The following is a 26,224-nucleotide window of genomic DNA, read 5'->3' as shown; positions in this document are numbered from 1 at the left end:
TGCAGTTCATAAGGCCCCTCACCATTGACTGCCATGCTAGCTAAAGCTGATGGGATTTGGAGTACAACAACATCTAGAGATCCACAAGTTTCCCTACCCTGCTACAGTCAGTTGATGCAGCGTAGACTAGAGTCAACTTTTTCTGCTGCTGCATCACACTGTAGGCTCATGTTAAGCTTGTGGTCTATCAAGACCCCTAGATCCTTTTCACATGTACTGCTGGCAAGCCAGGTGTCCCCCACCTTATATTTGTGCAGCTGGTTTTTCCTGCCTAAATGTAGAACCTTACATTTGTCCCTATTGAAATTCATTTTGATAGTTTGGGACTAGCTCTCCAATTTGTTGAATCCTTCCCAATTCAGTGTCATTTGCAAGCTGGATGAGCATCCCCTCAATTCCTTCATTCAAGTGATTTATAAAGACGTTCAACAAAAATGGGCCCAGGACAGAACCCTATGGCACCCCACTTGTCACTTTTTCCCCAGTGAGCACTCTTTGGGTTCAGTTAGTCAACCAGCTACAGATCCACCTAACAGTTACCTCATCCAGCCCACATTTTCCCAGTTTTCCCAGAAGGAAAAGCCTTACCGAAATCAAAATACTCTACATTCACAGCATCCCCCTGATCCAACAAACTTGTACGTAGTGCTATCAAAAAAAGAAATGAGATTCGTCTGGCATGACTTGTTCTTGATAAACCCATGTTCGGTCATTTTCTAAGTGCTCACAGACCGACTGTTTAATTATCTGTTCTAGGACCTTTCCTGGTATCGGCATCCAGCTGACCGGTCGGTAGTTATCTGGGTCTTCTTTTTTCACATATTGGAAAATGGAGACAACACTTGCCTGCCTCGAATCCACAAGGACCTCAGCTGTTCTCCAAGATTTCTCAAATATGATGGACAGAGGCTCTGAGATTACATTCGCAAGCTCCTTTAGTACCCTTGGGTGCAGATCATCAGTCCCTGGAGGTTTGATTTCATTTTGTTCCCTTACTGCCTCTTTTTCAATCTTGGGCTGCAGCTCTCTCCTTGTATCATTTATTTTGTTATCACCAGGTTGAGCACTGCTCTCCTTTTGGGTCAAGACAGAGGCCAGGGAGGTCAAGCAGTTCCATCTTCTCTCTGTCACCCAATAGCATTCTTCTCCATGCAAGGGACCTACTACTTGCTGGTTCTTCCTCTTACCTCAAACATCAACGTTTTTTATTATTTTTAACCTCTCTTGCAAGCCTAAGCTCATTCTGAGCTGCAGCCCTCCTGACCTTCTCTCTGCAAATGTTGGCTACTCATGCGTACTCTTCCTTCGCGATTTCCACTTTATTCAATTTCTTATACATGCACTTCTTAAATCTCAGCTCATCTGTAAGCGCCTTATGCAGCCACAACAGTTTCTTCAGATGCCTCTCATTTTCCTGTCTTGTTGGAATTGTATGCATTTGTGCCTTCAATATTTCACCTTTAAGAAACTCCCACCCATCTTGGGCTGCCTTCTCTTTGAGCTGAAAACTAAGAGTTTTCAAGCTCTTTTCTCTCTGCACTCCACCTGGGTAATTTCCAATTAAATTTAACACAAACTCTCAAGAGCTAATCGGGTCATTTGTCAAACTGAGGTATTGCCAGGAGGGGGGTGGGGAAACCACCTGAGTAATAGTGTGTGTGTTTGTGTAGTTTTACAGTACATTGAACAAATGTTGTACACCAACCTCACTTTGGCAGAAAAGAAATATGGCATCCCAACTAACAGCAGAGAGAATTCATTGTGACCTGGACCAGTGCATAGCAGTCGTTAACAGCCATCAACAGGTTCATCACTCCTATCAGCCCATCACCCATTCCCACCCGGGGGATATACCACCCTCTGAATATACATAAGGGTCTGGCTCTTCTGTTTCAGTGTATCTGAAGAAGTGTGCATGCACACGAAAGCTCATACCAAAATAAAAACTTAGTTGGTCTTTAAGGTGCTACTGAAGGAATTTTTTTATTTTGCTTCGACTCAGACCAACACGGCTACCTACCTGTAGCTGGACCAGTGCTATTGAGCATAAATGACATTGCGCAGATGCAACATCAAAACAACAACAACCTCCCAAAACCTGTCAGCATTGACTGTGTTGGTGGGAGAAGTGAAAGATTTTCACATTCTGTGACTCCTATAAAATAGTTGTAAGAGGAAAAATGAACAGCCTATCCATGCTCAAATCTTGCAGACAGAGTGCAGGACTTCCTTTCTTAAAAAACAAACAAACAAACCCAAAAACTTTTATTGAGTATATTGGCTAAGTATTGCAGACAACACAAATGGTCCTCCGCTGAAGAGCTTCCTAGAGAAAGGACAGAATATTCTATCCAGATCTGGTACCTCTGATCCTTAGCAGCTATCTCCAAACCAGGCACAGCGCTGTTTCCGTACATCCCAGTTGAAAATGCATCCTGCACTTTGAGTTTCGATATTGCACTCTTGAGCAAATCTACATGACTGGACAGGCTTCTTTAAACAACAAAACAGAAAGTTTTCAGCAGGTGACAAAAACAGTACAGCACAGAAACCTTCCTAATGTCGAAGGGGCAGGAAGTCCCAAAGTGCAGGTGGTGCCACACTGAAAGATCAATTCCTTGCAAGGAATCTAGCAGCTGTTGGAGTTGTAGCAGCAAACAGTTGTTTCCTTATGTACTGCTGTAGCACAGTGTGGGCAAGCAAGAGTCTGTTCTCCTGCTTAGATGGTGTCTTCAGTGATAGGAACTCATCAGCTGCCAGGAGAAGGTTCAATCTCAGCTTCAACAGATAGAGAAGGACATCTACATGTAAAGGACAATGTTTTCCATTTGGGACACTCACAACAGTCATTTGGGATTGTCAACACTCACACATGAATGCTTTGACATTCAACCACATTGTAGACTGTAAAGCATAGGAACACAGGAAGCAGTCTTATACCAATTTAATCTATTAGCCCATTTAACTGACTGGCATGTGGCTCTCCAGGGTTTCAGGCAGGGTTCCCTGCCCCCAACCCAGCTGGAGATATTGGGGATCGAATCTGACAAGGCAGATACTTTATCAGTGAGTCATGGCCCATGCCTAAAACTGACACTGAAGTTGGAAATAGTAGATGGAAAGAATGTCATTGTGCTGTACAGAACACAGAAATGAAACAGTCTATACTCAAAGCCACTCTTACAACTTCACAGATTGGCAAGCTGGTCTCTGGCAATGAAAGCAGGTTTGCCAATTCGGTTTTAGAACTGGAGTAACTGGGTGGCGCTGTGGGTTAAACCACAGAGCCTAGGGCATGCCGATCAGAAGGTCGGCGGTTCGAATCCCTGTGACGGGATGAGCTCCCATTGCTCGGTCCCAGCTCCTGCCAACCAGCAGTTCGAAAGCACGTCAAAGTGCAAGTAGATAAATAGGTACCACTACAGTGGGAAGGTAAACGGCGTTTCCGTGCGCTGCTCTGGTTCACCAGAAGCGGCTTTGTCATGCTGGCCACATGACCTGGAAGCTGTACACTGGCTCCCTCGGCCAATAATGCGAGATGAGCGCCGCAACCCCAGAGTCGGTCACGTCTAGACCTAATGGTCAGGGGTCCCTTTAATTTTTTTAACCACCTCACGGTTCAAAATGTTTCGAGGGTGGCTGAAAGACAAACCAAGGAGCTGCACTTGGATGCTACTGTTTAGTGAAAACTGTAACTAGGGACTGATTGATTGACCTACATATTACATAAACTTGAAAACGGGGGAGAAAGAAACCCCTGCAGACAGAAAAACAGAGAAGAAACCAGCAGGGTTTGGGAGAAGATGCTCTTCAGTTTACAGTATCCTTTGAAAGGCGTTCAATTAAAAACAGTGGACAAAAGAAAAGGTGGTAAAGACAATTTGGCGTTTCAAAAGCATCCCATCACCTCCCATAAGGGGGGGTTCAAAAGACGTTAATTAAAAACACTAGGTTGCTGAGCTAGCCAAACCTTTGATCTGACTGTCTATGACAATTCACAGTCTCTTAATTAAGCTTCCCTACAACAGCATGCTGAGATACTTTGGTGTTCCTGTAATCATTTTATAGGTGGTAACAGAAACTCTGAAAACCATAAGGATATAAAGATATTGCTTCACATTTATGCTGCACATTTCAAGTATTCAGAAAGCCTCGTATTCAGTATCTCAGTAATCCTTGCAACAGGCCAGTATTAGGACCAGCATGCTCTGTAGATAGGAAGGCACAGGATTTGTGGCTCAGATCCACAGTTCACACTTTTAGGTACAACACTAGGATCTTCAGGTATTTGTCTGAACAAGTGATACTTAAATGCAGAGAGAGGGGCAAGGGGGCACATGCAACTCCTGTCCACAACGTTGCCCCCCACCTATCTGTGTTTAGTGGGGGAGGCCTACAGGGGACTTTTACTGAAGTTTACTGTGCAACATCATTTCTGTGAAAAATGAACATTCACTACTGAGCTGAGAAACATGGTAGGAGGAAACTATTACTACCATTAAAAATGCACTGTATGAGAATACTCCTTTTAGAAAAAACAACAACAACCAACCGGGAAATACATGCACCTCTGAGTGCAACTCAAAGCTTTATGGAGTGGCACATTGCTCTTGGAGAGTATGAGATGGCTCTTAGGAAACACAAGAACCTGCCTAATCCTCACAATGATCCTCACATTCTGCCCCTGTCGGATCAGGCGAAGAATTGGTGGCTGGCCCAAAGCTACCCAGTGAGCTTCATAGAATGCCCTCCCACTAGAGGTCAAAGAGAACAACAATTACCAGACCTTTAGAAGGCATCTCAAGGCAGCCCTGTTTAGAGAAGCTTTTAATGTTTGATGGATCTCTGTATTTTAATGTTTGATGGATTTCTGTATTTTAGAATTTCTGTTTTGTTGGAAGCCGCCCAGAGTGGCTGGGGGAACCCGGCCAGATGGGCGGGGTATAAATAATAAATTATTATTATTATTATTATTATTATTATTATTATTATTATTATAGCCAAATGAGACTTTGAACATGGGGGCAGTATTTAACTAGGTCCTACTCACAGTAGACATATGGAAGTTAATGAACCCAGGTTAGCCCTGCTTATGACTAATGTTGAATACCAGTCCTAGACCAACAATCTAACCCAGGATTGGCCCAAATGGTGTCCACTAGTGTCTGTTTACTGTATTTCTGGTTACAGGTAGGTAGCCGTGTTGGTCTGGCGTAGTCGAAACAAAATAAAAAAATTCCTTCCAGTAGCACCTTGGAGACCAACTAAGTTTCTCATTGGTATGAGCTTTCGTGTGCATGCACACTTCTTCAGATTATCTGAAGATAATTCAGTTATCTGAAGAAGTGTGCATGCACACAAAAGCTCATACCAATGACAAACTTAGTTGGTCTCCAATGTGCTACTGGAAGGAATTTTTTTATTTTGTTTATTTCTGGTATTTCTGGTATTTCTTGCCCATCCTTTTCCCCTAACGTCATCAAAAAAATGATGCATGACCAACAAACCATAAAAAAGCAAAAAATAAAAGCATAAAATAGATAAACCGTGGAACAGTATGAACAAACACATCACTAATTTCCAGAACATGCACACAACAAAGTCTTTGTGTTCATACAAGCTATTGGAAAGTGGATTTGCTTTTTTTCTCTTTTTCCTCCGATCGCTTCTTTCGTAGTTAATGCTAGCCTGTTTCCTCATAGTCTATGAGCCACAGCTTGAACAGAGTGATCAGGCAAACAAACCACGCAGAAGGAATGCTTACTTGCCTCCGGCAAGAGGCTAACTGCATGGCTGCTCCCCGTTGTGCCCTTAGAAAGCCTTGCTAAGTCCATGCAGCTGGGGATTTGTTTTCTTAATGGGTGTTGCAAGGAAACATATGCGCCAGCCTCAGACTCAAGGGAAGATAACTCTTTCTTGGTAAGGAGCCCTTGATCACATTCCAACCCCACGGCTCCAAAAATGTGGTCATGAACCAACTCTAGAAAATATAATTTCTGGTCATACATGGCACGGGTATTAGAAGTATCTGAAAAAGAGGCAATTATTTCAGAAACATAGACCATTTCCATCAGGCTGCATGCATCAAGCAGAGATGCCACTTATAAATCACATCATCAAAAAGAGGGCCTGGGCAACAGACTGTGGCCAGATGACTTAGAATCATAGATTAATAGAACTGTGGAATCATAGAGTTGGAAGGGACCACAAGGGTCATAGTGCAATTCAGGAATCTTTTGGCCCAACGTGGGGCTGAAACCCACTCCCCTACATGTCTCATGCTCTACTGACTGAGCTATCTTGTTGAGTATTAATTAATTAACTAAACAATTAATTAATCAAATCATTTCTATGCTACTTAACTACAATAGCCTTTCTGTTTACAAAGGCACACAGAGACAAATAAAAATCATTTAAATCTATAAAATCAAATTTCAATTAAAATGCCTGCTTTTTTGGGAGGGGTCCTTCAGTAAGTACCGAAAGTACGGGGGGGGGGGAACTGGGCGGTTGCTGTCTGACCTCTGTACATTTGGGTCCACACCACTCTGAAACCACCTGCAGCTTCAGGATCAAATGCAATGGAAGTTTTACATAGAGTACACTGCAGTATTCCAACAACCTTGAAGGCATCATGATGGTGATAAGAGAGCAAGTGGGTACAGCAGACCTATTTACTCACATAAATGATCATGTTCACCAAATGTGGTGGTGTTGCGCATACCGTATTGGCCCGGACATAAGCCGTACTCCCCCCCCCCAATTCTGACTGTGAAAAGTTAAAGTGTGGCTTATATACACGACCTTATGGTATGCAGCCAGGAGTGTGGGGCAAACAGAGCCAGGAGTGCAGCGAAGCGGCACCCGCCCCACATGTTGTCCCATCCTCTCCCCCATGGCTGGGAAGGGAGAGTGAGGAAGTAAAAAGGCCACACTCCCCCCCCCAGTATGCAGCCAGGAGCATAGCTGCCAAGTCTCCCGTATTCCCTGGGAAATCCCCGTTTTTCCAGCTGTTCCTAGCTGGAAAAAATGATTTTTTTTGTTTTTTCCCCGGTTTATTCTGACGCGGCGGCCATTTTGAAACTGGGCGGAGCATGCTCAGAAGTGACTTTTGATGCTGCTCTGCCCAGTTCCAAAATGGCTGCAGTGCGACTTCTGGCGCGGCGGCCATTTTGGAACTGGGCAAAGCAGCATCAAAAGTCACTTCTGAGCATGCTCCGCCCAGTTCCAAAATGGCGGCAGCGCTACTTCCGGTCTGCTACTTCCAGCCCGGTCCCTTATTTCTCGGACAGCAACTTGGCAGGTATGGCCAGGAGTAGAGAGGAAGGGAGCGGCTTATATTCGGGTATTTTTTCCTCCCCCCCCCTCCAATTTTAAAGGTGCAGCTTATATTCAGGTGTGGCTTATATTCAGGCCAATAAGGTAACTCAGTAGTGGAGCACCCAATTTGCACATAGAAGATCCCAGGCTCTCTGTAATGATGTCCCATCAGAAAGAATTCAGCTCATAAGGGAGGATGGAGAAGACCTTTCTCCAAGATCCTGAAAGGCCGCTCCCATTAGAGTAGACCACAGCTTGTGACCCACCAAGTTGCGTGTAGGTCACCAATCACAAAGAGTGGGCCACTGGGAGCTCAAAAATACAAGTGAGTGTCGAGAAGCTGCCAGAACTGCAATATAAGACTTTTACTATTATTTCTATGTAAAGTACTCCGCTTTTCACTGCACCTGGGTCTCAAAGTAGCTTGAGATAAAACCAAGCACTATACAAAATTTAAAAGAGGCATAGGCAAACTCAGCCCTCCAGATGTTTTGGGGCTACAACTCCCATCATCCCTAGCTAACAGGACCAGTGGTCAGGGATGATGGGAGCTGTAGTCCCAAAACATCTGGAGGGCCGAGTTTGCCTATGCCTGATTTAAAACATAAACTAAGCAGCAGAGATTAAATATCAGAACAACATTCATGGTGCAAATAAAACCGTTTTGACCACTTGTAGACTGCGTTTGGGAACCAAGCGCACATCTCAGCCAATTGCATGAGCTACAAAAGAAACACTGGTGAATCCTGGTTTAGTGGGTTATGTATCAAGCAGGACTGGACTATCCTGGGTTAGGTGAACCAACAGCACAAAGACGAAGCTTTATAGAGCTAGACGGACTCAACTCCTGACTTATCTCAAAGAGAATGCTTACGCCAGAAATCAAGAGATACTTCTGAGCACGTTCATGAGGCCAGTGCACCATTTATCATACTTGTCATGGGAAAAGCGCAAGAAGCATGGGGGGGGAATGGGGGAGGGTTATCACCATAGGAACAATTTTGCGATTCTGTACAGAGGGGAAAAATGCATGAGAGAGAAACATTTGGAAGGGAGCAAAGGTCGAAATGAGTAACTCCTGGAATGCAGCTGAATTTGTATGTGGCAAGTGAAGGACCCAAGATAAGAGCAGAACAGGCTGCTTTGGTTCAAAGCACATGCAGCAGAAGAGTTAAGAAAAACACCCACCAAAGCCCAATAAAGAGAAAGAACACACCATGGGGGGAAAGCGAGAGTCTTTGAAACACAAAAGTTGTCAGCAAACTATGCTATGTGAACTATCTTAATATATTAACAGAATACAGCCATGCATAAAGGACAATCAAGTGCTCCTTTCATTACCTAAAAGTACTCTTTGCAAAACCAGAGGCTGATAAATGTTCTACCAAGATGTTGCTTCAATCATGTTTTTATATCAGGTGCTTCGGATTGGTCACATCAGTTTCTTTTCAAAAAGGAGCCCTGAAACAGATTATGATTGCAGCACAAGGAAGAGGAGGGGTCTAATCCCTCAACTGTGTTTCCCCCCTGAAATTCCACTTCCCAGTATCTCATTTTCCCATTTCCACATCAATTTGGAAGTCCTCGTGAAAATTCACCAGCATTTTAGTGTGAATCTTTCACAATACAGTATACAGATTTGTATGCAATTTTGCCCAGCACACATTTTGCAGAGCAATTCCCCATGATATAATGCCTTTTTGTGCACTATTTTCACTAATATAACAACCATTTTTACACACGCTTCGCCCCAGTATATGAATCTTGTACACATTAGTTGGCTGGAGAACTACACCAGAAAATTTGGAGAATTTTGAATTTTAAAAGATGGCTGTGTTTTGGTTCTCATATTGAACTGATAAACCAGCCTCATATAACCAGCATGTTTGAGCCTAACTAATGCATGAAGGGGTTAATGACATAGAGTCAGCTGACCTGCCAGGCGTCATTTCCCCTCACCTTCAGAGAAAATAGGTAACTAAACCTTTGTTCTCTCAGTTCAGACAACAATGCAGGATGAAACTTATCTTTTCCTATACTCTTTTAAATCTGTTTGTTGGAGGGCATGGGTGTGTTGTTTTGTTTTGTTTTGTTTTCATTATGTATTTTGTGTTTTCATGTTGTATTTTTATGCTGTGAAGCACCCTGAGATCTATGGATGAAAGGCGGTATACAATTTTTTTAAAAAAACCAACAACAATAAAATACCGGTAGTTTAGAAACATTTACGGTACTACCTTGTGACCAAGCAAAGTTTTACGGCCTGTGTGATTTTTCTGTCTGCTGTATGGAAATGCATATGAACCTAACCTTTGGAGAGTTTGTGAGTAAACAGTTCTATAACTTACCAAACGTGTGGTCATTTTCTGTGTTGGTGGAAGTGGAAAACTTTGGAATTCACTGAAATGGCCACATTTTAAGGTTTTGCAGACTATATTGCCACACTTTTACTTTGCCGCAAGTTTTGTCATGTTAAATCTCTGCTAGAATTCTGTCGCCAACGAGTATTTGTCTCAAACTTGGATGCTGGCATCCAGCGTCTAGACAGGGCTTGGAAAGACCCTGTTTGAAACTTTGGAGAGCTGTAGCCAGTCAGAATGTAAACAATAGAGTTTGATGGACCAATAATTCAGTATAAGTCAGTTCCCCCTGGTTTCTGCTGGCACATCAGCCACTGCTCTGGGAATCCCACTCTCATACCTTCAGTCTACAGAGGCCTGTCCTTCACTGTTCTGAGCCTGTCCAGTCTCAAACCAGCTCTCTCCAAACATGTCTCCTTCCCTCCCACTTATCTCTAAAAAGCACAGTCAGGTTTTTTATTTTTTATTCTTTACATACTTTTAGGAGTGCTAAAAATAGTTCTTCCCCCGCAACTGTATCCTCCTCACCCCATTTTTAAATGTTTCTTTGCAATTTTATTGGATTTTATTTTATTATTCAAGGCTTAAAGCTTCCCTGTTGCCCAGGAAGTGTGGTCCCATCTCTGAGCCATGGACTGGGCCTATGGAAGGGCGGGATGGCATGAAGCAATCTTTTCTGCAGTTGCAAGGAGGATGCCTTCCTAGACGGCCTGAGATCCGAACAAGGAAACATAAATGCATCTCCCTGAGTGCCTATAGTTTTAATCCAGGGGGGGGGGGAATAGTGCCTGAGGTATCAAACTTTCGGAAGTGCTGTGTTAAAGGATTCTTCAGCCAGTTTATCAAAATCCTAAGGGCTCTTCCAGATGTCCTGTTTACGGAGCATTCATCCTCATTTGCTTCTACAAAGTTTACACGGAGATTAGATTATATCTGGTACTTCATTCTTTGCGGTGAGGTTATATGACATCGAGTATTCACCCTGACTTGCTTTCAGAGCGTCTGTAAGCCTTCCCTTTTATATTCATCTCACACTTTACAATGCATCTCCACGTCGCTTTCCTAACCACAAGAAGTCTGTTTCTTTTTAAAGTGGATTTGATTCACTAGGGAAACAGAGCGCTCCAATCCACTTTAGCTAAGCAAACCCAAGTTTCCCAGTATGTGCTGAAATCCCTCCCACAAAATTCTGACAAACTGGAGGTGCCCTAAATCTTTCTTGATTGGTTGCTCACTATTGCTCGTCTAGCCACTCTTCTTCAAGTGCAAACTATTGGTGCAATCAAACATTGATTTAAGTACCTGCAGGACCACTTTACCCCATATGAGTCCATTTGAGGACTTTGGGATCTACAGACCTGGCATGGTTACAGATGCCAATAAATACTCATTCTGCAGTTGTAATAAACTGATTTTTACCCAGGCCCATGGCTATTAAATAATCTATGACCTGTAAAAATGCATAGCTGCCAAGTCTCCCGTATTCCCCGGGAAACCCCCGTTTTTCTAGCTGTTCTCAGCTGAAAAAACTTTTTTTTTGTTTTTTCCCGGTTTATTCTGGTGCGACGGCCATTTTGGAACTGGGCGGAGCATGCTCAGAAGCAACTTTTGATGCAGCTCTGCCCAGTTCCAAAATGGCTGCAGTGCGACTTCTGGCACGGCAGCCATTTTGGAACTGGGCAAAGCAGCATCAAAAGTCGCTTCTGAGCATGCTCCGCCCGGTTCCAAAATAGCGGCAGCACTACTTCCATTCTGCTACTTCCGGTCCGGTCCCTTATTTCTCCCACAGGAACTTGGTAGCTATGAAAATGTGAGGGAGAGGCCTGATATTATTATGATTATTTTATTATTAGGCTGTCTGCCAGTATGTTGTTGTTTTTTTACTGTTTTTTATCAGTGATGTTCTGTAATGTGTTTTTAATGTTGTACACCACCCTGCATCTTTTGATAAAGGGTCGTATATAAATTGAATAAATAATAATAATAATATAATAGCATTTTTATTTAGAAAAGCCTTTCCAAACATGTAGCTGTTAATGTGCTTTAATCTTTTAACTGTTCATCTTACTTTTAAATGTTTCAGTTACTTGTGTTTAACTGTTTTTATTGGTGGTTTTGATGTTTCTTGTAAACAGCTTGGGAGTTTAATTACAATCAAGCGGTATATCGCTTTTGTTAAATAAATAAATATAAATTATCACCGATGATGCTGTTAATTCCACAGTCTTTTAACCTGACTGGTGGCTGTTCTGGCTTTTGTTGGAAGCACTCTGCGTGCACTCAGTTTTGTGGGATTTCAAAAAAATACAACTCGCTGAGACATATTTATTTAGATGTTTTTATTTCCCCACCCAAATATGTTCTAACAGAACTTCATCAGGAAAGCATTCCCTGGACTTGAAATTGGTACAAAATCTCTGCTGACCATCATTTACTGAGAAACAGCCATTTATGGTTCGGACTGCGAAAATTATATCTGCATAGCAAGCTGGGCTTGTGTTGACCCACAACACATTTGGTCGTGTCATGTTCTACTTATCCAACTACTCTGTACAAAAATAAAAAGCAATGTTGTTTTTGTCAGAGATTCTGGGTACAGTGGCCAAATCAATGACAGCTCGATTTCTAACAACAACAGTTTTTATCATTCTTGTTAGAAATAGTCCGCTAGTAAGCCAGCAATTAATCACAAGGTTTAAATTCATAGGAGCTTTCGGACAACCTAACAGAAACTTATATTTGAATTTGGGTAAAGGAATGTCTACAGAATGTTGGGGGGGGGCTTTCTCCTTCTTACTTACCTTTCAGGCTTTCTCCTTCTTTCTTACTTTCTGCCTCTTACTTACTTACTAAGACAACTTACCTCAACTCAGATGGTGGCAGCAATTGCGGCCCGGTGCGGTTGCCAGGGAACAAAGGAGGAGAGGCAATCTGCCCGCATGGTTGGCCGGCATTGGCATCAATGGGATTGCCCACCAAAAATGTAAATTTGATCAGGCCAATTAGGGCCCCTGCTGGGTGGGTGAAGCTCTGGTGACAGACCTGGAAGGGCCAGTCTTCTGTGGGGTCCGTCCGCCAGTCAAGCATGGAAACCAGCTGCGCTCATAGCTGCCAAGTTATCCCTTTTTTTAAGGGATTTTCCCTTATGCTGAATAGGCTTCCTCGCGAGAAAAGGGAAAACTTGGCAGCTATGGCTGCGCTTCCAGCAAAGAGCACAGTTGGGAAGCAGTTGTCCTACCTGCTCACCATGTTGTGTGGCTGTACTAATGGATAGTGGTACCTCGAGTTACAAATGCTTCAGGTTGTTTCTCAAACCAGCTTCACACTGACTGGAGTCCTTAAGCCATTCCTGATTAGTCCATACAAAGGTGTTAACACCTTTGCACAGGGTACAGGCCTATCAACACCTCTTGGTGTATACACAAACCGAAATTAATCTGACACAAATGAAGCCGTAGGGGAAAAGAGCTGTGAAATGCTTCCCCCCCCCCCCAAATAACTTCACTGCATTTTAAGGTGACAAAGTGAACACACCCTTGCACACACAAAAATGGGTTTTACCATCATCTGTGTTTATCTCCTTTTTTAATACTTCATAAAAACTATAGGTATGTTATGAATATAGGTCAAATAGTCTTGTTTTGTTTTTGAAGCATTACTTATTAAATGCATAGCCTGTGTGCGGTGCAATCTTTTCAACGTTTACTAGGAAGTCTGTCCTCTTATGTTCTATATTACTAGCTCCCAGGTAACTGTGAATAGGGTTGCAGATTTAGCTGTTTATAATAATAGTGATTATTATAGTAGTGATGTATGGAAGTGAGAGCTGGACCATAAAGAAGGCTGATTGCCGAAGAATTCATGCTTTTGAATTATGGTGCCGGAAGAGATGGACTGCAAGAAGATCAAACCTATCCATTCTGAAGGAAATCATCCCTGAGTGCTCACTGGAAGGACAGATCATGAAGCTGAGGCTCCAATACTTTGGCCACCTCATGAGAAGAGAAGACTCCCTGGAAAAGACCCTGATGTTGGGAAAGATGGAGGGCACTAGGAGAAGGGGACGACAGAGGACGAGATGGTTGGACAGTGTTCTTGAAGCCACCAACATGAGTCTGACCAAACTGCGGGAGGCAGTGGAAGACAGGAGTGCCTGGCGTGCTCTGGTCCATGGGGTCACGAAGAGTCGGACACGACTAAATGACTAAACAACAACAACAATAATAGTGTGCAAAACCAGTGAGTTGACCAAATATGTACGTAACTGATTCTTCTTTGGTATACTGTATAGCCTTGTTGTATTCAGGGCCAGGGAGGAATTTGCCAGTAGACCTACTGAGCCTGTTTGGGCTTTTGCCTTCCCCATGCCAACTGCCACAACTTTGGGTGGGGAAAAAGCATTATTTTAACTTACTGTTGGCTCAATACAGTACATTGTTTTCTCTAGCACACTTCAATGGCTTCCCCTCGACATGTTTAATAAATCTGATAAATAATAATAATGTTTAAGGGGCAGATCTAACAAAAGTCCCCAGATACTGCCCTAGTAATAAAGAAGTGAAGTCAGGGCCAAGTGTTCTTTTTAAATATAGTTTTTTATCAGGGGGTTGGGATAGATCCCATTACAGAGTCCATCTGCAAAGTCTCTGTTCATCCTTGTATTGGAGGGCTGTTATTTTTAAAACATTCCCAAGCAAGTTGCAAAATATCTAAATATTGCAATTTCTCTTACATAATCTGAATGTTTTCTGATTCCCCTCCCTCTTTTAATGCTTTTATGTGCTTTAAATTCTGTAACCTTTTGTGGTCGGTAGACAATAACAGCTGTTCGGCAGTAGACTTCCTCAGGAAGTGGTGGCCTTTAGCAGAGGTTGGATGGCCATCTGTCATGGATGCTTTAATTGAGATTCCTGCATTGCACGGGGTTGGACTAGATGACCCTCCGCCAACTCTACAATTCTATGATACTATGACTCTATGATTCCATTTCCTATATATACTTCTTCATCCATTGGCATTCTCTTCCCAGAAAGTCTTGCCCAACATCTTTGCTTACTAGTAAAGGGAAGTAAATGCTTACAGTATTTTCAAACTTTCTCACAAAAATGATCCCTTTCCAACTCCCCTATCCCAACCTTATTCACTACAGACAATAGTTTTTATTGAGTTTTAAAATTTGCTTTTGTTGGCTTCTTGCTCCAAGAATTTCAACACCGATAAACAGAACCCCATTGCCTTTAGTTCTTGGCTTGGGAAGTTGGTTTTCTTTCTCCCTGATTGCAGCCTTACAAAATGCACACAGAGGCTTTGGTAACCTTAGAATATTGTTAAAATACTATTTTCCTGTACTAACACAAGGTGGGCATGATCACAGTTTCAAACTGCAGGTCTAGGTCAGAGAACTACTATTGATTGCGATGTACTCTACGCTGCGTCTTGCTGATTTACAGGAAATTTTATTCAACCCCGGCGCATGCTCTCCATGGCAGAGAGATGCTCATCTCTATTAAATTGCATCTCACCTCAGCGATTTGCAACCTCCGGAATACCAGAGAGTAGACAATGATTTTAAATATCCTCATTAAAACTACTCATTATGAGCACCGAGCATTGATGAACAATAAATCACCTCATTAAAAAACAACCTCAGGTAAAATTATGTCACTAGAACTGGTCTCCATTGCTGATTCCCTCAATGAGGCTTACCGGGGTGGGGGTGGGGGTGCAGCACATTACAAGGCAAACCTAGGAAGACCCAACATCAAATTTGCCTCAGGATATTAATGTGCGAACTGGGTGGGAATTGGGTGGGCAAGAGATAGTGCATAACACTTTCTCACCTGCTAATTCTTCCCTACAAAAGGGCATTTTCGACTGTGTCGGCTGCTCTTTTAATCCCATAGCTGCCAAGTTATCCCTTTTTTTTAAGGGAAATTCCCTTATGCTGAATAGGCTTCCTCGTGAGAAAAGGGTAAACTTGGCAGCTATGTTTTAATCCACAGGTGGGCTCCAGAAGTGGAAATGTGTCCCGCAGGCAAAATGGTAGTGAGAGAAGGAGGGATTTTCAGGAAGAGGGTCAGTGAGTGTGGAGGGTATTAAGGAACCTCTCTCACACCTGCCAATCATGGTCCATGATGCCCCAAGGGTGCTTCCAAACTATCATCATTTTCGGGTAGGGTTCAGTCCTAACCAGGCAAATAAGAGGTGTGCAATTGAAGCTAATTTGGGGCTCTTGTGAAACAAAACCTAATTCCCCAAAAAATATCGGACTTCTTGTGATAAGCAAAGTGAAGTTGCCAATGAATGTGTGAGATAACCCTTGCTTGCTGCAGCCCTGTCTAATTCCCACCACGAACAAATGAGGCTGGATGCTCATTAAATAGCAAACCTGGTCTAATCTCTCTGCAAACAAATCAAGCTGACCCCTACGCCGTTCCATCTTCAGCTATCCTCATGCTGAATCTTAATACTTCTAACAAGCTCCATTCCTGGAATCTGTCTTCTCTGCAGGACATGCACCTTGAACCTAAACTCACCAACTTCTTTAAAAATGAAGTTTGGTGGAACTAAGCCAGTGGCTTTGAACTATGGCTGTAGTTCTTACTTCTCATGCAATCAAATTGGGGGGGGGGGGCAGAATTTGGCTTGTTGTTGTTTTTAAAAAGCTTGTGAATCAAAATTTATATCATAATATTTGGGGGGGGGGGCTAGATGCTCTCCTGGTTGTTAAGCGCTACGTACTGTATTACTTACAGAATGTTTAACGGGAAGCAGTAAGTTGGAGTCACTGCTTACTGTTAATTAGATGGCAAGCTTCTTCCCTAGCACTACATTGACTACAGGAAAGAAGCTTAAAAATTATACACGCAGGAGAAAGATAAAGCTTATAGGATTTTCCAGGTCGTGGCTTTGGCTGAATGGCAAATGAATGCACTGGTAAAGCAACCGTGCAGAAGCTAAGAACTTCAGGTGTAACACTATTTTATTAAGCTCCAGTAAAATTCTTCCAGGGTTTAATCAACCTTGCTTAGTCAAACTCAGTCTGTGTACACACCATACATTTAAAGCACAATATTTTCCCCCAGAGAAGCATGGGAACTGTAGTTTACCCTTCAAAGAGCTACAATTCCAAGCACCTTTAACAGACCTCAGCCTCAGACTTCAAGGATATGTATTGCTCAAGGCACTGTGAGATCAATCAAAGTTAAGTTCCTATGCTGACAGTGCTGGTGAGGTTTTATTTATTTATCTATATATAGAAAGATGAAAAATATTTACACTACAGAATGCAATATGTCCGATCACATATGCAATAAAAAACATTTAAAACAATCATGCTGACAGAAAAATAGAAGAAATAAGAAAAAGTGGCGGGTTGAAAAGGGAAGGAGACAAAAGGGGCAGGAATTTCAATTATCTGTGCATATAACTCTGCATCTTAATTAAGAATTGATTGATCGAGGATGCTAACTTATATCCATGAGAAAAGTACAGTGGTCCCTTGACTTATGAATTTAATCCGTTCCGAATGCACATTCGTAGGTTGAAAAGTTTGTAAGTCGGAAAAAGCGGTTTCCCATAGGAATGCATTGGAAACGGAAAAATTCATAAGTCGAGTAAACCGCATATAAAATTCATAAGTCAAGAAAAACCCATCTAAACCGCAACGGTTTCCCTTTCGGATATCGAAAAAACCGTAAGCGTGCGGCCATTTTTTTTCATTTGTAACTCGAAATTTCGTAAGTCGAATACTTCGTAAGTCGAGGGACCACTGTATAATGGCAATGTATAATCAGAGGAACGGAAAAGACTGATCAGTGGCCAACTTCTCCCGCTACTTATTGGGTTATTTGAGAGTAAGCACCATTGAGATCAATAGGAGAAGACGTAAGATTAGATAGATACCCATTGCAGGTCTATATTCAAGCTTAGCTCTAGTGTGGGCATCCAGATCCATTTTTAGAAACTCACAGTGCAGAGAAAATAGAGGCACAAAGAGAGCAACAGAGTCAGCAATGGAAAAGGAGGTGTGTAATCTCCACATTTCTGCATAATCATCATAGGATTGGGCTCTGCAGCGTAAGATAAACTTTGCGACAGGCACACTGTGCCTCAAATGAATTGCAGTCCAGATCTTACAAGCAAAGGCAAGTCCGAAAGCCCAGTGTTCTGTGAATTCTAATCTTCAGACTTCAGTTGGTTGTTATTGTTTTCCTTCTGAGTAAACATGCACAAGACAGGGTTGCAAAATCTGGAATTATTTGAGTGGCTGCTGTAGCCCTATGCAGACTGATTTAAGTGTAAGTTCATTGCTTTTGAGACACTGTGTTTTGGAGAGTGGGCTCGGGCCCGCTACTGTTTTCGAAAATAATTAAGTAGACTCTGCAAAAGAGCAATTGCTATAATTGGTAGTACCCTGACTTTTGCTGCCTTTCTCATAAATGAATGCTTTAGATGCTCAACAGTTATTTGACGAATTTCAAATCTCTCCCGCTTCTGTTCCTGGTGGAGAAGTACACGAAACGGAGCATTTTGTTTAATTATTTATTTTAACGGTCTGCTTTAGCCAAAAATATGAAACCCCAGAAGCCTGCCAAAGCCTTTCTTATTAGTAACAGCCTGGGCTGGACAGCATGAGATTTCTCCCACCGTTTCGTCCCACCGCCTGCCGTCATTGGACACATCACCCTTAATTATACATACGGTGAACATTTGACACAGTGGGGAGAACTGGGCTGAGCGAAGGCAATGCTTATTTTTGAGAGACTGTTTACGGGTCTGAGAGTGTTCTATTCCCAACATACCCAAGGGCCTCTGTAATTTCAACCCATTTCCCAAATGGCCCACAAAGCACATAGCAGGGGCCTCTCTAAAACTGCCACTGTCGGATCAAAGCAGAGAGATCTCAGATCTTAAGAGCGCTAGTTGGATGGCTAAAGCATCATGTGCCATTTCGTCCCCCATATTCCCAGAGCTCAATGCCAGAAACTCTGTGTTCAAGCGAAGGGACAGAATGTTGGCCCAATCCCGGAGAACTGAATTCTTCGTGATTCACGAGCAGAGACTACAAGGATGAAAGACCTGTCGGCTGAGATGATGGGGAGAGTGAGGGAAATCTGAGGCTCTTTTTAATGTTTAGCATTCCAGCTAAGAGACAAGGACACACATTTGCATGAACGTTAAATGAAATTATGAGTCTGCTCAACGTTGGTTTTGATGGCGGTGCTTCCACCCTCAGCCCTCCGGCTGTGTAATATTTCTCCCCATCATGATTGTACAGCCTTCTAAGAATTTTCATGAAGCTTCTACTGGAAACACTTAACAGTAGATCAAGCTCTTTCCTTTTGGCATTTTAAAAACGAGTAGCAAGGTGTACAAGCTCCCTCGAATCCCCTTTATGGGCCTCTAATATAATATGTAAGATTATCGCTCCAATGCAGCAGTTATTTAAACTCAGGATTCTGCTACTAGGTATGTCAACGTGCTGCACCAATTGTTTTTATTCATGTCTTGCATTAATATCCCACTGCTCTTCAAGGAGATCAAGGCACTACACGTAGCTCGCTTTCCCCAGGTTTAACTCCCAACAAGATAAATCAGGCTGAGAGAGACAGAGAGAAAAGGGCCCTCACGTGTTTTCATGCCTGAGTAGGGATTTGGAAAAGAAAAAAAGCCTCAAAATAAAATGTGAGGAGGGTGTGTGTGTGTGTGCATATATGGAACTTAAATAAAATGCAGAAATGCCCAGCAATTCTAAGAAGCCAAAACAACAACAACAAAGCAGCAAAGTTTTGAAATCAGTGGTTAAAATCAGTGCCGTTCTTAAAAGATTCAACCTGCCATTTTGATTCAAAATGGAGTCAAATCGTACCCAGACACAGACAAAACCTAATTCTTCATTATACACCTTTAGGCGCCAGGCAAAAGCGTTCCTTTTTAACCAAGCCTTTGTTTGATTTGATTGACATCCTACGCCCTTTTAAAATGTGGCAGGGTTTTATTTGGGGGGAGGGGTGTTATTGGGTTGTTGCTTTTATTTTGATTATGTATTTTGTGGTTTTATATTTTGATTTAATTCTGTGAACCGCCCTGAGAACTCCGGGTATAGGGCGGTATATAAATTCAATAAACAATAATAATATCAACAATTCTGGTTGCAATAGTGCAAGAGAACAGAAAGACAAACAACTTTCCAAAATGTAAAGCAGTTTTCTAGTGAGGAAACACCTCTCGGCTTGTTTTTCATCCAAACAGTCTCCTCCGAGGGCAGGTTATTTTGGCTGTATCCTTACACTGGCACGATTCAATCATGCCCTCATGAAGACTCCAGAAGTATATGCCATTCGGAGTATAATGCATCTCCCCGAGAATCCACAGGCCTGTCGCCTTCCAATTGGGAAGCTGAGCCTGAGCAGCTACCCACACAGCCCAAGGCACGTAGCATAAGGAGGTGGCAGAGTCCCTGAACAGAGATGCTCATGCTGGGAGCCGGAAGACTCATCCTCCCTCAGAGGAGGCCCCCTGTGCCTGAGTCTGCAGTACAAGTGCTTCAGAATAAAGTGAAGGAATGGCACACTGGATTGGACTGGCGGCACCAGGGGTATTGTTAAGCAATAACCTACAGGGCCCCTGCTTCTTCTCCCCAGGCCCTAAGCTCTGCAGGCAGCAGAAAGGGTGGGGGTAAAGATGTGTTTCTCTTCTTTTCTTTCTACTTAAATAAGAGCAAGCTGGCTGCTAAGCTGCATTGCCGTCGCTAACAGAGACGGACAAATCAGTCCATTTCAATTTCTCTCTTGGTGTCGTTCTTTCCAATCTTAAATTCAATTTTCCACGCTTCTGCAGCTCTTTGCCATTCTTCTTCTTTTTACAAATGCTCATGAAAACTCACCACCCTTTTACTGTGTGTTTCTCCTAACATACACATTTTTATATGTGGTTTCAACCACAGTGGTACCTCGACTTCCAAATGCCTCAACTTCCAAAGGTTTTGACTTACGAAGTCGGCAAACCTGGAAGTATATTCACCGCGCGTGCGTTTTGCGCCTGTGCAGAAGCGGTGTTCGCGGTCTGCACATGCAAAGAAGCACAACGTCACGCTTCGCGCATGCGCAAAATGGAAGCTTCGACATCCGAAGGTTCCAACTTACGAAGAGCGCCACGGAACAGATCGCAAGCTTATTCCCTAACTAGTATCTTGAAGCCCGTTAAATTAATGGGTGCTAGAACAAGCGATTCCCCCCGCCCATTCCCGCTCTCTCTCCCCCCCTCCCTTCTTTTCTCCACCCACACGCGCCGGGACTCTCCTGGGCTGCGCTCCATCGCTGCTCCGCCTCCTCCGCTGCTGCGGTCCTTGCCTAGGCAGGGGAGGAGGGAAGGTAGGGGTGGCCAGGGCCCTCTTTCCTTCCTGCCCTCCCCCTGGGCTCGAGCCTGCTTTTGCGAAGGGTTGGCAGGGAAGAATGAGCAGCATCCCTCCGCTGCCACCGGCTTCTTGCTGAACGCGGAGGAGGCGCAGGGTAGCGGAGGAGATGCTTCACGGAGCAGGGAAAGAGGGGCGGGTGGCTGCCACTGGCCCCTCCTTCCCTGCTCCCTGTCAAACATCTCCTCCCCCCGGCTGCTGTTCCTCCCCCCATGCGCTGCCCCCACTTCTGTCTGCCTCTCACCCTGCACCGCGAGGGAAACGGTAGGCAGAAGGGGGGGAGAGCGCATGTGCGCAATGCCCGCTTGCTGGTGGTTGCCGGGGGGAGCGTAGGGGGGGGGGAGGAAAAGAAAGCAGCCTCCTCCTCCTCGCGCTTTGAGGCAGTGAGGCGCTTGTCCGGCCGGGAGCGGCGGTTGGCGGCCGCAGGTAAACAATAGGCAGAGGGTTGAGGGGGGGAAGAGCGCACACGTGTGTGCGTCCAGTCTCTGTGTCCAATCCCTGTGTCCGTGGGGCACATGCTCAGTAGCGCGGACACAGGGACTGGACACAGAGACACAGGGACTTTATTATATAGGATACGGTGCTTTTTTAAATGTCATTTTCACTAAATATATGCATTTTTATGTACACTTTCCCCTAATACAATGCAATATTTGCACATTTGTAGATGTTGTCATTAATAGTAATAATAATATTTACCCACCCTTCACCCTAACATCCCAGGGCATGTTACATTTGTTTGGAGACCTGTATTGCACAATTCAGAGAAGCTTGAATTTTTCAAAGGGTGTGCATATTGCTTCGGGAAGGTAGCTTCTTATTGAAATACAAACAAAATCAAATGTCTCTCACATCCCTAGCTGCAAGTTTAGGTTCACTGCTGCTGTGCACAGTGGTGGACTTTGGGCTCTGAAATTTCAGTGACAACCTGTGTGACGCTAAAATTTGACACCTCCTGCCTCTACAGTTTCAGTGCCCCCTGCAACCACAGTGGTTGCACTACCCTAAAATTGCCTCTGCTGCAGCCAACTGAAACCTCAAATGCTCCTGGGAAGGAAAGCAATGTCATTTCAGTTTCCTTTTGAATATACAACATCCCAGAAAAAGAAAAGGAAATGACATCATATCTCTTCCCAGAAGCCCTAATGGTTTCAGTTTCATAACAAGCTATGCAGAGAAGAGAAGCAGCTATCCTTCCTTCTTTGCTGTAATTTAAAGGCAAAGGAGCAGCCACAGCACCCAGTTCAGTTAATAGGAGGAAATACGGCAATAAGTTTCTTCCTCTCCAGTCTTTGCACCTTATTTCTTAGCTTCAGATGGCAAAAGAAAAGAAGAGGCAAACAAAATAGAAAAAAATATACAAACGAAGGTCTTGGTTTTTTGCTACTTCAGATTTTTGAACCAGGCCATGAGTGAATATATAACTTTTATCAATTCTAAACCCAGGAAGGTAAAGACATGATTTGCTCCAAATATACTTCTTTCTGCATTTCACTTCATTTTTGGGTCCTCAGGTTCTAAGTCAGGCATCCCCAAACTTCGGCCCTCCAGATGTTTTGGACTACATTCCCCATCTTCCCCAACCACTGGTCCTGTTAGCTAGGGATCATGGGGATGTAGGCCAAAACATCTGGAGGGCCGCAGTTTGGGGATGCCTGTTCTAAGTTGATCAACAAAATACAGTACAGATCAATCTCGTCGATCTGAGGTTGTTATTATGCACTATTTAATCACAAAAGACTGCTGTGAGGGACAGGGGATATCACGAAGTCCCTCCCCTCCTGAGTTCAAGCCCATCCCCGAGTGCAGGGGAAAGCAGGGAGAGTTCCGATTCCAGTGGGGAAGCAGGAAGTCGTGTCCGAGGCTCAGACAAGGTAGCGGAGCCAGGGTCCCAGGTGGGACAGGAAGGGGCAAGCAAGGGGGGGAGACCCATCCCCCCAACTCCGGAATTGCGCAGAAAGCGGAGAGGGAAGAGGATGGGTCTACCAAAGTTGTTATGTTGGAGAAAAACGCGCCAAACGCCATTCGGAGGTTCTGATTCAAGCTGAGAAGATGTGTCCTTGTAAATAGCATTGCCTTCAGCACTGTAAATACGCAGCACCAATAAAAGATAAAATGCAGAGCTGTGTAGAGTCGTTACTCTGAAGTAGCCCACTCCGGCCACTGTGACAACTGCAAATAACAATAATGTTTTTATTGACGTATCTGGAAAAAAAACCAAATGAAAATAGGGATGGAACAAATTTTGTGATTTCTGTATTCAGAAGCCGTAACTGCATATTTGCATAAAAGTACTGCAGATAAAGAAGAGTTTCTGAACTCCTTTTAATAGTAATTGTAGATCCTTTTAATAGTAATTATAAAGTTGCAAAGAAACAATAACTTTCCACTCGATACAGGTAGGTAGCCGTGTTGGTCTGAGTCAAAACAAAATTTAAAAATTCCTTCAGTAGCACCTTAAAGACCAACTAAGTTTTTATTTCGGCATGAGCTTTCGTGTGCATGCACACTTCTTCAGATACCACTCGATACTTCACAACCGCTTCCAATTACTAGCAACAGAGAAGGGTGTGCAATAGGCATGTCTTTTGTGAAGTAGCTGACATGTTTCTCAAGAGCAAGACATGCAATACATCAATAGGGAATGACAATAAGCAAAGAAAGCAGTTGACATTACACCAGAACATAAGTGAAAGCAAGCCAGTTCTTACTTTGAATGGGGAAACTTTTAATTGCATTTTTCTCCCACGTTTTTCTTAAATGGGCACTCATGCTAGGATGTAAAGTAACATGAAAACGAACCGTTCAAAAAACGTGTTCCCTTGTGAAAAACACATACCTGCTTTCCCAAGTAAATCCAAGCAACATGCAATGTTCGGCATCCTTGGAATTAATAGGGAAAGTTTTGCATATCCCTAATTAAAAATGCTAAGTGGATATCCAAGATGTTATTAAAGTTCAATGAAGCACAACCATTAGTGTGTTGGGTGATTTATTTATTTATTTTTTAAAAAAGCCATGTTGCCATCTATTCTTTCACTTTTCTCATTTACAGCCACTGACAGCTGTCAAATTAGCCAACATAATTCATTTTGGAAACCATCAGTCTCTAAACAAGTTTTGACAACTAAGCGTGAGGAATATTGGCGGGGAGAAGGAAGGGGCAAAACATCCGGAATTTGAATCTGGGATTTTTATACAAAGGCTCCAGACACCAGCCAAGTGTTGTTGTTGTTGTTGTTGTTGTTGTTGTCGTCGTCGTCGTCATTCAGTGATTGTGAATGAAGGAAGAATTAGAGCCCCGAAATTATACCTGGCAGATGTCCCTCATGATCCAATAACCTTCAGGCCATTCCATTTGAATTTTAAATGGGACAAAACAACAACAACAACAACAACAACACCTCCAGGCTATGAGTTATGATATTAAATGACTTGGCTAGCGTCAGACCTGTTGATTTCATAAGGTGAAAAAATACATTTGGATTTAAAAAGATCTCTTGAGCGAAGCAATTTATTAAAAACCTTTCATCAGTGAAAATTAATTTGTTGATATTTAAACTATTTAGGTGAGGTAAAGCACCTGAAGGAGGGGACGGGGTGAGAAGTAACACTCTGTAAAATGACTCCAGCAGTGTAAAGCAGAGACCAGTGCCCATCACCCCAATGTTTTGTCTAATTTGGCCCTTATGAAATGTTGTTTCCCCCTCAGTTTTACAGATCGTGCTTGCTAGAAGACTCCTTGATCTGCCAACACACCTCCTTTTTTAAAAAAAAGCAGGCTAAACATAACGTTATTACCTTGTCTGTATTTTCAGAGGCAGACGCTTCAAGTTTGGTTCGGATCACGAAGGGTGTCGACAGCCTCAGGAGGACTCGCTCAAACGTGGCGCCGATCTTTGGGGAAACGATCTCGAAACAGTCTTGGAACCTCAGCGTCTTGTGAGCATCGCATCTGAGCTGCTTCCGAAGCCCTTCCCCTAACTGCAGCACTAGCATGCTGGGATCAAACATCAGGTGGAAGGGGAAAGCGCGGCAGAAGTTGCTGATGCTTATCCTCAGGTCCGAGGGGGACTGGGAAGAGCCTAGAGGAAGTGCTTTTGTGATGTTTGCATTTTCACGCTCTTTGATGACGAAAGTGAGGCAGCTGCAATTGCCCGGGTTCGAGTCCTCGGGGCACAATTTGTCGTTTGCAATCTGCTCCACTTCGACTTCCAGCTGGTAGATTTTCCTGGCCGCCGCCTTGACCATACCCACCATGGCGAAACCAACAATCTGATGAGGGTGGAAGTAGTGGAGCATCAGGTTGCCTTCGGGGAGCTCTTTGCATAGGAAAGAAGGGGATTCTGAAGTGGCCTGCCTTCCAAACGAAGTCCTGATGTGCTCCAGCAAAGCATCAAAGCCATTGAAGAAATCTTGCAAGGTGCCACCCACGGCCCGGAGGACCCGCTCGTTCTCGTCAAAGCAGATGTTGAAGAATTCGGCCCCAAATTTCTCCTGCAGTTCTTCAAACTTCAAGCCTGCACAGCAACGGATAGCACATATCAGCAAGAGACCACTGTTGCACAGCAGTGGCGTGGGGGGAGGGAAGTGGGCCAGTTTGGGGGGCTACTAAGCCAAGTTTGGCAGGAGTGATAAGACCTATGGGCCACCTATTGAAGAATATGGTTTTAATGGTTGGTCAGCGACTATGTTCCTTGTAGGTTCTGTGAATGGAAAGGGGTAGAGGACCAAAGCCTGAATTCCTTATCCCTCCAACCACAAACAGGGCCGGCCCCAGTACGTTTTTCTGCCTGAAGTGAAGGACGAGGTGGTGCCCTGCCCACATTCCATGTACAGAAGCTGACTGGACTGGCATTTGAATATGACTTCAATGCACCGGAGAGAAACAGGCTAGTTTAAGAGGTGTATGGCAGGCCTGTGGCACACACAGCTAGAGATTTGTGGCACACAGAGATCTAGGAAGGCTAGCACTGGTGCCCTCTAATTCCTGTCACACAAGGCGACTGACTCACCCTGCTATTGGCAGGGCTGGGCCGGACCAGAAAGTAAACTGATTGTTATCACAGACACAACACCCTTCACATATCTCTCTCTCTTTACCAGAGCCACAATCCTAAACCCACTT

General features: G+C 43.6%; 1 protein-coding gene across 2 annotated transcripts in view; it reads right to left on the bottom strand.

The window, feature by feature from the left end:
* Nucleotides 1-26,224, bottom strand: part of GUCY1A2 (guanylate cyclase 1 soluble subunit alpha 2) — a 182,191-nt gene that overhangs the window by 96,666 nt on the left and 59,301 nt on the right. For both annotated transcript variants that reach the window (XM_060273854.1, XM_035114362.2), the window contains exon 4: nt 24,898-25,616. In XM_060273854.1, the coding sequence (XP_060129837.1) occupies nt 24,898-25,398 (501 nt within the window). In that variant the 5' untranslated portion in view covers nt 25,399-25,616. The remainder of the gene's footprint in view (nt 1-24,897; nt 25,617-26,224) is intronic.

Source organism: Zootoca vivipara, chromosome 4 (assembly GCF_963506605.1).
Source record: "Zootoca vivipara chromosome 4, rZooViv1.1, whole genome shotgun sequence".
Lineage (NCBI taxonomy): Eukaryota > Metazoa > Chordata > Lepidosauria > Squamata > Lacertidae > Zootoca > Zootoca vivipara.
The sequence above is the reverse complement of the archived record's forward strand: the minus strand, read 5'-3'. Positions and strand labels throughout refer to the sequence as shown.